The sequence below is a fragment of the Thamnophis elegans genome, chromosome 3, assembly GCF_009769535.1.
Source record: "Thamnophis elegans isolate rThaEle1 chromosome 3, rThaEle1.pri, whole genome shotgun sequence".
Lineage (NCBI taxonomy): Eukaryota > Metazoa > Chordata > Lepidosauria > Squamata > Colubridae > Thamnophis > Thamnophis elegans.
The window spans coordinates 44,795,313-44,807,203 of NC_045543.1; the positions used below are offsets into that span (position 1 = coordinate 44,795,313).

An 11,891-nucleotide genomic window follows, 5' to 3' on the forward strand; every position below is an offset into this window, starting at 1 on the left:
AGTCCACTTTTTCTTTACTTGCTTTTCTCCCATATGTCCATGTTACCTTGCAGCGTAATTTTCTCCTGGATTCATGTGCAATGATTTTTTCCACAGTCATGTCTGGTTCTTCCATTACATTACGCACTGCAGCATAGCATATAACTATCAACAATTCATGGATTCCAGCTTTTATTTGTATCCATAATTTAGATGACATTCATCTTTTGACATAGGCACATTTTAGCTCTTTCATTCATAAAAGTTATATCTTCATTTCATTGCAAGCATTCATCAGCTCCACTACATAAAATCTGATTACCTTTATTCAGATTATTACATAATTTTATCTTCCTTTCAATACAAATTTAATTTTTATACAATTTATTCTTTAACTCATGCTCTATATTCTTTACATTTACATATTCCTAATTGTAATCTTCCAAATATCAGACTTGCCAATGGATGACATGGATATTTAGCTTCATCACCTATCGTAGCCAATTGAGACTTTCACATAACAATTTTAGATACTGTATATACTCGAGTATAAGCCTAGTTTTTCAGCCCACTTTTTGGGCTGAAAAAAGCCGCCTCGGCTTATACTCGAGTCAGTGAAAAATTTGCCCGAAATGGAGGAGAAAAAGGGGCGGGGCCATGCCGCTGGGTGACACTCGTGAATGGCCCAGTACCCCTGTGAGTTTCCCCTCCCTCTGTGTCAGTTTGCCGCGCAGCGCGCACCGCACCATCCCCCCTCCTCACGTTCTAATGTAATGCAGGGCTGTCTTACGATTCCCCTTCCTCCCCCTCCTGCCGCTCTGCAACGATGTCCCACCTCCTCCTTGTTATGGCAAGCAGCCACATAGCGATGTCCCACCTCCTCTGGTACAGTGATCCAATGATAGGAATCACTGTGCCGTGTGTCATAGGAGGCGGGACATCGCTCCCGCGGCTGCACGGGACATCATCATCACAGCGGGACATCAGCATCATGAGGTGAGTGAAGTATTTCATTGAATACACCGCTAGTTTACTGTTTTTCTTTGAAATAAATATTCAAAAACATTATTGGTATCTATTTTTATTTTTGAAATTTACCGGTAGCTGCTGCATTTCCCACCCTAGGCTTATACTCGAGTCAATAACTTTTCCAGTTTTTTGTGGTAAAATTAGGTGCCTCGGCTTATATTCGGGTCGGCCTATACTCGAGTATATACGGTATGTTAAATGAGTAGAGTAAGAATAGACTATGTTACCAGCCACAATCATGCTACATGCAACATTCCCTGCTAACAGTAAGAGCAATAGTTATCAGTTTTCCTATGCATTTTCACATGCCACATCCAAAAATTCGGTTTTAGACCAATATGTTCACCTTATTCTATGCCAGCTATCTATGCAAGTCAACATGCTATTATTACCTGCACCCGTCAACCAAGAGATATATGCATCAATTGTTTACTCAAATTCCCCTCTGCCTCCACTAACCTGTATTTGGTTTTGAACTTGATGAACCACTCTGTTCTACTTTGGCTTTCTTTTTTTTAGAAGATGAGGAATCAGAAGAAGGTGCTGGACGTTTCTCTACAGCAGGTGTACAGAGGGCTCGTTTTTTGAAAAGTTCTCGTTCTCGTAACAAGTTTGGATCCATAATTCTGTCACAGAAAAAAAATGACACAGAAATATTAACACACCAAAATCATTCCTAATTTAATATTTATGTTTAAAGCTAGACCCCAACAAATCTCTGCTTGCAAAAAAGATATGGTTACTAAATATGCCACCTTAAAAGGTGCAGCATTCTCCAATTGTAATTATACATATTTATCAAGAAATTCAACTTGATACCCACCAGCAATTCTGAATTGATTTCCATTACTTTACTTTATTGGCTTTTCTGGCAAGAGTTGATGTGCATCAAAATATGCAAAAGAACTAGATATTTTAAAATTTATCTCATTAACTCCGAACAATAAGAATAGAAAATTTTGTAAGCCAAATTTAAACTTTAAAAAAAACTTACTAAGAAGAAAACTAAATTATCAAGTTCTAGAATCAAAAAAGAAACTGGATTGGATAGCAGGAAAGGGATTCTTATTTATTTTATTAATTATTACAGCAGTTATATCAAAGTACCTGGATGCCTCTTTTTAAAAATCAAGATACAAAAAATAGAATGAAGATATACATACATAAATGCTTGCATTTATTTGGTGCTTTACTTATCTCCAAGCAAGACAAGTTACACTAATTGGAGACAATTACAAACCTATATATTTGGTAGGCAAATGTTCTTACTAGCCTATTTTCAGAAAGATAATATAAAACCACAGTAATTAAATAGATAAATGTTTAACCAATTATGCTTAGCATTAAGTGTTTTTCAGGGAAGCATCAACTTCAAATTTTTGCTTACCATAATTTTGACTCTAAATAGCATATTATATTCATTTTCATCACACAAAATAAAAACCAATTACTTGAAAACAAGCAAAAACTTCAAAACATTTAGAAAAAGACAATTTATGAACAGGTTTGGAAAATTCTGGATTGGATATTTTTCTTTTCTTTAAAACAATTCTGTAAAGTAGGTCTGCAAGAATCACAGTGAAGTTGAAAGCAGCATCACAGTGGGAGCCATTTGAGTTACTTCCCTAAACACTACAATGAATCTATTGTATTTTTAAGGCCATATATGATCATATTTCCATATTTTTAAGCAATTGTTGTATAGATTCAGAAGAAAATATCTACATTAATATACTGCATTAAAGCACAGTCAGGGGGAGAAAGTACAAATAGCCTGCCTAACATAAAGTATTAAGGTGTAAATCATACTTTATATATGACATCAGACATATTAAACTTGCTTTAACATGATCTGTAAATTCAAGTTATATGTTTTTCATTCCAAATTTCATTGAGACATTGAAACTTCCAAAATCTGTTGTTGTTATCCTACTTCTTAATTGCCCTTTGATGGCTCTATCTGTATGCTAGAAGTTTATGAAAATAAAGCTGATTTATAGAATTTAAAAGAGCTGCATAACACTGCTGTTGAATGATTTTCCTAGCTACAGTAGATTCATAATGGGTACACAAACTGTAGTCTTTAAGGTGATAATGAAGCAATTTCCAACAGGCCAGCAAGCAAAAACTAGTAATTGAAACAGGAGATAATGTATAATGGTATCCAAAGGGCCTCATCTGTAATGAGGATAGTAATCTTTGAATATAAACATGCTTTCCCAAAATAAATGGGATGGCTGTGCACATGGTTGCTGTGGCTGGGCATTCCTTTTTTCAGTGTTTAATGCAGATTGGATTCCCCCCCCCCCCCTTTGATTGAATCCTGTGGGGCAAGGGCATCTATAGTCGGCAAGCCTTTATTTAGTCTTTGGAAAAGCTGGCCACAACATCATCCTTCACCATCTCTAGAAAGAGAACACACAGAAGAGCTTAATGAAGTTAAGTTAGTTCCAACTGCCATTCAAGATGGCTGCACACATGGATGAACTCTGTGGGGCAAGGGGCATCTATAGTCAGCAAGCCTTGTTATAATTTAGATTGAAATGTGAAAAGACTATTACAGACAATTTTATATGTTCTCATAAAATACCAGAGGTGACAGCTAGGCCCCTGGGGGAGCCATGGATTACTATCCCTGCAGGAAGGAGGAGGCGGAGAAAATGGAGGGAGACGAAGAAAGAGAGGATGTCGTGCGGGCGTTCTTTTTAAGTTGAGAGGAATTGAAGATATATGTGGAATATCATCCTTGCAGAAATAATAAGGTTGCCCTCCTCCTCCTGACATTCTTTCAAAAAGCCTGAAGACATGGGTTTGCCAGCAGACCAAGTGATTGGTCGGATTGTTGTCATCAGGGGTATCATTATGCTTTGCCAACCATGAAAGACAGGGAAAGGCTTTTGACTATACAGGAAGTCCTCACTTAGTGACTTCTTGTTCAGCAACCATTCGAAGTTACAATACTCAACAAGATGATTTATGATTGGTCCTTGAAGTTGCGGCTGTCGCAGTGTTCCCACTTGCACTTGGCAACCAGCACACAGTTACAATGATCACAGTTTCCCAGTCACATCATCACCACTTGTGATCTTCACTGCCAGCTTGCAATAAGTCAAGTCCATGAGGAAACCAGCCACCACCTGGTGTTGTGCTTAATGACTGCACACGATTTCTTAACAACCACAATTTGAACTGTCATTGTACACTGAAGATCGCATTTAATTTAGTTGTACATGTTGCAATGACAATAAAGTAAACTAAAGGATTGCCATGAAAGATAGTTACAGTGAATCTATCTTACCAATATTACATAACTACTACAAAACATGGATGCAGTTTTGAACTACGTCAATAGAAAGGTGTGTTTACATTGTACTCTTCAGTATTGAGAATGTTGTATAAGTATAATCTTTATTGTCATTGTACTCAAGTACAACGAAATTGGTTTTAACCTCACTGTTGCAAAATTATAGCAGAAACAAAAAAAGAAAGAAAAAGAAAAAAACTAGTGTGTGCATGGAGTGATTGTGGTTGTATTTAAAAGTCTGACAACCCAAGGATAGAAACTATCTTTAAACCTATTTGGCTGGCTATACTTCAATGTCTTCTGCCCGATGATAGAAGTGCAAAGAGACGCTGATCAGGGTGTGAATCATCTCTGAGTATCTTCCTTACTCTGCTAAAGCAGCGAGATCTGGCGATGTCATCCAGTGGTGTCAGAGGACAACCAATGGTTTCTTGTGCCGAATCGATTACTCTCTGTAGTGCCTTCCTGTCCGCAGCTGTTAAACCAGCATACCATACTGTAATACAATATGTGAGGACACTTTCTATGGTAGACCGATAAAAAGAGGTCATCAGCCATTGTTCCACCTGATTTTTTCGCAGGACTTTAAGGAAATGAAGTCTCTGTTGGGCTTTTCCAATCACCAGAGACGTGTTATTTTTCTAAGTGAGATCTTGACTAATAAGCACTCCCAAGAATTTAAGAGAGGAAATCCTCTGCACACAGCTCCCCTTGATATACAATGGGGCAGGCTCCTCTCTGTGCTTCCAGAAATCTAGCATTATCTAGTATCTAGCAAATCTAGCAGTATAAGAAACGGATGAAGATAGTGTTTGTTTCAATTTATTATGTTTATGCTGCTTGGACTGTAAGGAAACAGGAAGCGTAGGTTAAGAAATAAATCTAAAAAAGGACAAAGAGTAGTCTAGAAAAATGGGAACTGGGCAAAATATGGGGGGGACAGATTAAACATGGGGAAGTTCGTGGAGAGGGAAAACAGGTGTTCTGAGAAGATTGTAACCCTGTAGTCTTTGTCATAAGGGATGGTGGCTCAGTGGCTAAGACGCTGAACTTGTTGATCAGAAAGGTCGGCAGTTCAGCGGTTCAAATCCCTAGTGCCACGTAACAGAGTGAGCTCGTGTTACTTGTCCCAGATTCCGCCAACCTAGCAGTTTGAAAGCATGTAAAAATGCAAGTAGAAAAAACCCAAGGACCATCTTGGTGGGAAGACAAGTGTTCCGTGTGCCTTTGGCATTTAGTCATGCTGGCCACATGACCAGAGACATCATCAGACAGTGCTGGCACTTTAGCTTTGAAACGGAAATGAACATTGCCCCCTAGAGTTGGGAATGACTAGCACATATGAGTGAGGGGAAACTTTGCCTTTATGCATGTTATGTTTGTTTAAATTATTTAAATTAATAAATAAATAAATAAATTAAATTATTTAGTCTTTGTCAAAGGGGCCAGCAGGGGAGGGATTTGTGCTCGGGGTTGAGGGAATAAAAAGCTGGAGAAATGCATTCCTGTGGCTACTTGCTAGCCACCTGCTCTTGCAAGAATGTATTTTGTAATGAACTGTTTGCTGCTTCACTTGATGACAAATTTCTGACTGGTGAGTCCGTTTCTCACCGTAGTACTTAGGCAACGTATTTCAGGTACAGCCAAGATCTGGAATATATCTGAAAGACTATCCTGCATAAAAGTCTGCTGCTCGGGGGGGGGGGGGGGATGGCCAAGAAACAGAAGATGGGCATTTGATTTCGGGAACAAATTCTCCTTCGCAAAAAGTATTTAAAGCAGGGGTTGAGCCACCGTACATCGGGAATTCTCTAAAGAGAAGCATCTTGACGTGGGAGCTGTAATGCATGAGGATCCTTTTAAGTCCATAATCAAGACTTCCACCGAGATACTCCCAGTCAGAAAAGATCTTCGGCCGCTTCGTGGTCTTCCCTCATGGAACTACAAACCGAACAGCTCGAAGGCTCCCGCGAGCTTCCTGTGTTTGATATGCGAAAGCGGCGTTTCCTTGTTGACCTGCCCAGAATTCTCCCGTCTTCCGCTTTCCCCGTGGACCGCCCCTGTTTCCGAGGGGCTGCTGAATTCCTCGGCCCCCTGAGGAAGTCGAGCTTCGCAACTCCTCACCCGAGGCGGCGGCACAACGTCGCCACTCACCCCCTCTGCTTCCGAACGGCTCTAACCCCGCCAACCCCATTCCAAGACCTCGCGCCAAGCCACTCACCTCGCGCATGAGGCGACTCCAACGGCAAGGAGGAAGACGGGCGAATCCGGGGAGCCCACCGGCTCCTCCTCTCCGATTGGTTTAGTAATTCCTATTTAAGGGCGCCCATCTTTTCTGACGCCGGTCCCTTGCATTTTGCGTCAGAGTTAAAGGGAAGGTCCGGAAGTAAGACAATTGCTATGGCAACAGGAAGTCATTTGCGGAGCGAAATACTCCCCCCCCCCCCCGATCCACAGGAGAAGAATGAGAGCTTATTGAATTTATGGGTTTCGCTACTCTTCTCAACCTAAGTAATTTTAAGTATGGACTTCAACTCCCAGAATTCCCTGGGCAGCAAAACCCGAAAGGAGTACAAAAGTAATCGGTGCTGATCGAGTGCTGTAGATTTCAGAGGGAAGCAAATTCCATATGAAGAATCCCCAGAGCGCAAGCATTGTGGGCTAGAGCTACTAAAATGCTACTGTACAAAATACAGTATTTGGCTTGGCTATGGCTACTTCCAGTCTGCTTCCTGTTGATCATATTCCCTTCCATGAATAGTCTACTACACCATACTACTCTCTGCTAAATGCAGAGCGGCTTTTATCTAAATAAACTCCAAAGCTATGTAAATTTTGGAAAAAGTGACTAGAACTGACTGACTGAAGTTTCCAATAGCCTTGCATGTTTAGAAAAAAAACCACAGCAAAATGAGGTGTGATAGTGCAGTGGTTAGAATGCAGTACTGTAGGCTACTTCTGCTGACTGCTGGCTGCCAGCAGTTGGCAGTTCAAGTCCCGCCATCTCAAAATTGACTCAGCCTTCCATCCTCCAGATGTCAGTAAAATGATGAGCCAGATTGTTGGGGACAATAGCTGACACTGTAACCACCTGGAGAGGGCTGTAAGACACTGTGAAGCAGTATATAAGTTTAAGCGCTATTGCTAAAATCAAACTTCTCTGAACCTAAGTTACATCGTTCAAAAGCTGCCTTGTAATCAAATATATTAATCATGGACTGGTAAGGGCTTGAAGGCTATTAGGTAGCATCCATTCATTTTAGAAAGTCCATCATAATATTCAATGGGATAACTTTGTAGAGAAGTTTCCTTACGAGACACCCCACGTATGTATCTTGACTCCATCCCACTTTACTATAACTCATTTTCCTCATGGATATTATGGTTAGTCAGATACTAAGAATTCCCTAATGTTCTAGGTCTGTGATGGCAAACCTATGGCACACGTGCCAGAGGTAGCACGCAGTACCCTCTCTGATGACACGCAGTGTCCTCTCTGATGGCACGCGAGCCGTCACTCCAGATCTGCTGCGCATGTGCGCGCACATCACACCAGCCAGCTGGTGTTTGGGTCTCTGCTGTGCATGGAGAAGGGAGCGGAGCATGTGCAGGGTGGGTTGCATGCAGGGGGGTCATGTGTGCATATATGGGGGGCACATTCAGGGGGCGCACAAATTCCATTTTGGGGGTTCAGGTGCGCTCACACGCTTTGGAACTCTGACCAAAAAAGGTTAGCCATCGCTGTTCTAGGTTTTAAGGCAAGTTCTATACATTTGTTTTCAGACAGAAAAATTAACTATAAATAATTGTAATAATTTATCCATTAGCCATGTACAGAACAGATAGGCTAAATTTTAATAAGGGAGTCGAAGAAGGATGAAGATGAATTGTCAAGCTTGATTTTTTTTTAAAATATATACATCAATGTCATTATATGAATAGTGAGGCATCTGGGTATCATTCATTTAAATACAAATAATAGTAGTCAGTCACAACCGCAGAGTTTCAATTGTCTATGACCTCAGGAAGCCAATTTAGAAACTGTTTGCTCAATCCTAGCGTTGCTCCTCAGGGGAATGCAATAGTTATTGTTCTTTGTGTCCCACAATTAATCAATTAGTTCCATTTACGTAATCCAGGAAGATTTCCAAATGTCTCCTTAAATCTACTCTGTAAGTTCAATCATAGATCTTAGCATTTAAAAATCGCTTTCTTTAAATGTCTTCCATAATCTGTTAAACCTCCAATACTTAGAAGTAGACAGATATAGAACAGTAGATAGCACAGCAGCCCTCAAGGTGTTATTTATTTCCATTTTCCCTTACGTCTTATCAGTACTTCCCAAGGTTATAGTTTAGTATACTGTATATACTCAAGTATAAGCCTAGTTTTTCAGCCCACTTTTTGGGCTGAAAAAAGCCACCTCGGCTTATACTCGAGTCAGTGAAAAATTTGCCCGAAATGGAGGAGAAAAAGGGGCGGGGCCATGCCGCTGGGTGACGCTCGTGAATGGCCCAGCGCCCCTGTGAGTTTCCCCTCCCCCTGTGTCAGTTTGCCGTGCAGCGTGCACCGCACCATCCCCCCTCCTCACGTTCTAATGTGATGCAGGGCTGTCTTATGATTCCCCTTCCTCCCCCTCCTGCCGCTCTGCAACGATGTCCCACCTCCTCCTTGTTATGGCAAGCAGCCACATAGCGATGTCCCACCTCCTCTGGTACAGTGATCCAATGATAGGAATCACTGTGCCGTGTGTCATAGGAGGCGGGACATCATCATCACAGCGGGACATCAGCATCATGAGGTGAGTGAAGTATTTCATTGAATACACCGGTATTGTGTGATAATAATTTGTTATGCAGAGCAAATTTTTACAATGGCTACTGTATATTTAATGGGCACAGGCAGGCTGTATATGTTATTCAATGGGCAATGGCATTATTGGTATCTATTTTTATTTTTGAAATTTATCGGTAGCTGCTGCATTTCCCACCCTAGGCTTATACTCGAGTCAATAACTTTTCCAGTTTTTTTGTGGTAAAATTAGGTGCCTCGGCTTATATTCGGGTCGGCCTATACTCGAGTATATACGGTATATTCCATTCACCAGTAGGTGGAACCTTCAGCTTAATTTTCAAGATTGCACAAAATCTAACATGTTTCAGCTTTTTGTAAACAGTCAATATTCAGACTAATAATTCCAGCATTTTAAAATGACTTACCAAAATATTGACAATAAAGTTTAAAAATCCAAATTTGCTATATTTTAAAGATTTTGCACTTTCCCTTTTTTTCGGCTCTATAATTTTTCTCTCTGTAACTATTCTCCGCTTTGACAAGCATTTCAAAGTGTCTCTTTTCCAGGGTTTATTTTCTTTGGGGTTAGGTTCTAGGTAAAAGTAGAATTAAAAAAAAAAAGTTCCAATCACTGTTCATCTACACCACTCCAGTACATTATTTCTTTCTTTGGTTGCCCCAGTTTCACGGCAGCTATAATGGCTGCATCTCCTTTTTGTCGTTGGATGGGAGGGAATCCCTGGGTCCAGCTGGAGAGCTGCTGCTCTCTGCAACCTGCAAGGTGCCCCTCCTTTCTTCATTGCTTCTACAGGTGATTTAGCCCCTTGGGAAGCCCTCCAATGGGAAAGAATTCATCCAATCTCACCATGATGTCACACCAGAAGTCAAAGCTTGAATTTTTTAAGGAGTCTATCATTTAAGGCTAGGAATTTAAAACACATCTATTTACTTCACCCAAGCAGGTGGCAACAAAAGATCTAGCCTCAAAAAAGCTAAGCAATCAAACTGGATGATTGCTCTCATCTCTCGGATGAGAGACCACCATGAAATCCCAGGGTACAATAGTAGATGTGGATGTCAAAACAATAATCACAGAAAGAAACAATGGCAAATTATGCAATTTGTTAAAAAAAACTACATGTCCATCCAGTCATCCAGAGCTAATCTTCTCTTTTGAACACAAACACTGAACTGAATCACAACGTTTAGTGATAAACAAGTTTTATTTTTTGTAGGAAAGTGCCAAAAGTAATTGCAAGAGAAGAAAAAAAAGTTAATAATAAAAAAAATTAAATAGCATTGCACATGGTATCCTGCTTTTTAATATTATTTTTCACTGGAATGTCTTCCTTAAAAATAATGTATTACAAATAAAAACATAGTTCTCTTAAATGTAAATACAGTATTTGAAGAGGAACCATATATTACATGTATTTTTGAGAAATCAGTTGCTTCTGAATACAGGTTCAGATATCCTCCTCAATAGGTGATTAAATCTGAGAAGGAACAATTTACATCAATACATAACATACATTGTGAAGAATATTCCGTGCAATGTGCACTCTGATTTAAACTATTACTCTTTTTCTTCTTTCTTTGCCTGGGCTCACTTTCAGAGTTTGATAAATCCCACTAATTTTTCAAGAAGAGATGTTAATGGAAAACTCACTTGAGTGAGACACAACAAAGTAGAAGAATGTCATCTTCATGAAGTTCTTATGTATAAATATATTGTTGTGTTATTTCCAGTTTCAACTGAAGAGTCCTTTACTCCCTCCTCTGGATTTTTTAGATACTTTAACAGGAGGAATTATTTCTTTTGATGTTCCAAACCACTCTGGTAATTTCCTCTTCGAAGGCTGACTTAACAGCTAGGGAAAAAAACATTAATTTATTCTTTCATTAATTATGTAATTGTTATTCAGACAAGATACACATCAAAAGACAATCTTCATAAGTAGTGGAATCTTTACAATACTTTATTCCACTTTTTAACCTGTTGGATGGATTTATGAGTTTGATATGTATATGTGTATGTGTGTATGTATGTATGACAGTCTTTCTCATATGTACAGGTGAAACTCAAAAAAATAGAATATTATGCAAAAGTTCATTTATTTTAGTAATGCAACATAAAAGGTGGAACTAATATATGAGATGAGACTCATTACATGCAAAGCAAGATAGTTCAAGCCGTGATTTGTCATAATTGTGATGATTATGGCATACAGCTCATGAAAACCCCAAATCCAGCATCTCAGAAAATTAGAATATTACATGCAATCAATAAAACAAGGATTGTACATAGAATATCAGACCTCTGAAAAGTATAAGCATGCATATGTACTCAGTACTTGGTTTGGGCCCCTTTTGCAGCAATTATTGCCTCAACGCGGCGTGGCATGGAAGCCTGTGGCACTGCTGAGGTATTATGGAAGACCAGGATGCTTCAATAGCAGTCTTCAGCTCTTCTGCATTGTTCAGTCTCATGTCTCTCATCTTTCTCTTGGCAGTGCCCCATAGATTCTCTATGGGGTTCAGGTCAGGCGAGTTTGCTGGCCAATCAAGCACAGTAATCCCAGAGTCATTGAACCAGGTTTTGGTGCTTTTGGCAGTGTGGACAGCTGGAAAATGAAGTCAGCATCCCCATAAAGCTCGTCTGCGGAAGGAAGCATGAAGTGCTCCAAAATCTCCTAGTAGACGGCTGTGTTGACTGACCCTGGTCTTAATGAAGCATAGTGGTCCAAAGTCCTGTTGCTCCTTGGTCCAAAGTCCTCCTTTCTGA

General features: G+C 39.9%; 2 protein-coding genes across 5 annotated transcripts in view; both read right to left on the bottom strand.

Annotated features, from left to right (window-relative positions):
* GTF2E2 (general transcription factor IIE subunit 2) overlaps window positions 1-6,667 on the bottom strand; it is a 44,745-nt gene extending 38,078 nt beyond the window's left edge. Inside the window, exons 1-2 of the mRNA XM_032214381.1 lie at window positions 6,534-6,667; window positions 1,468-1,634 (exon numbers count right to left, since the gene is read on the bottom strand). Of these exons, the coding sequence (XP_032070272.1) occupies window positions 1,468-1,630 (163 nt within the window). The 5' untranslated portion in view covers window positions 1,631-1,634; window positions 6,534-6,667. The remainder of the gene's footprint in view (window positions 1-1,467; window positions 1,635-6,533) is intronic.
* A 3,658-nt stretch (window positions 6,668-10,325) lies between these two features.
* The window catches only part of WRN (WRN RecQ like helicase), a 73,023-nt gene continuing 71,457 nt past the window's right edge, over window positions 10,326-11,891 (bottom strand). For all 4 annotated transcript variants that reach the window (XM_032214087.1, XM_032214088.1, XM_032214084.1 and 1 more), the window contains exon 33: window positions 10,326-10,977. In XM_032214087.1, the coding sequence (XP_032069978.1) occupies window positions 10,858-10,977 (120 nt within the window). In that variant the 3' untranslated portion in view covers window positions 10,326-10,857. The remainder of the gene's footprint in view (window positions 10,978-11,891) is intronic.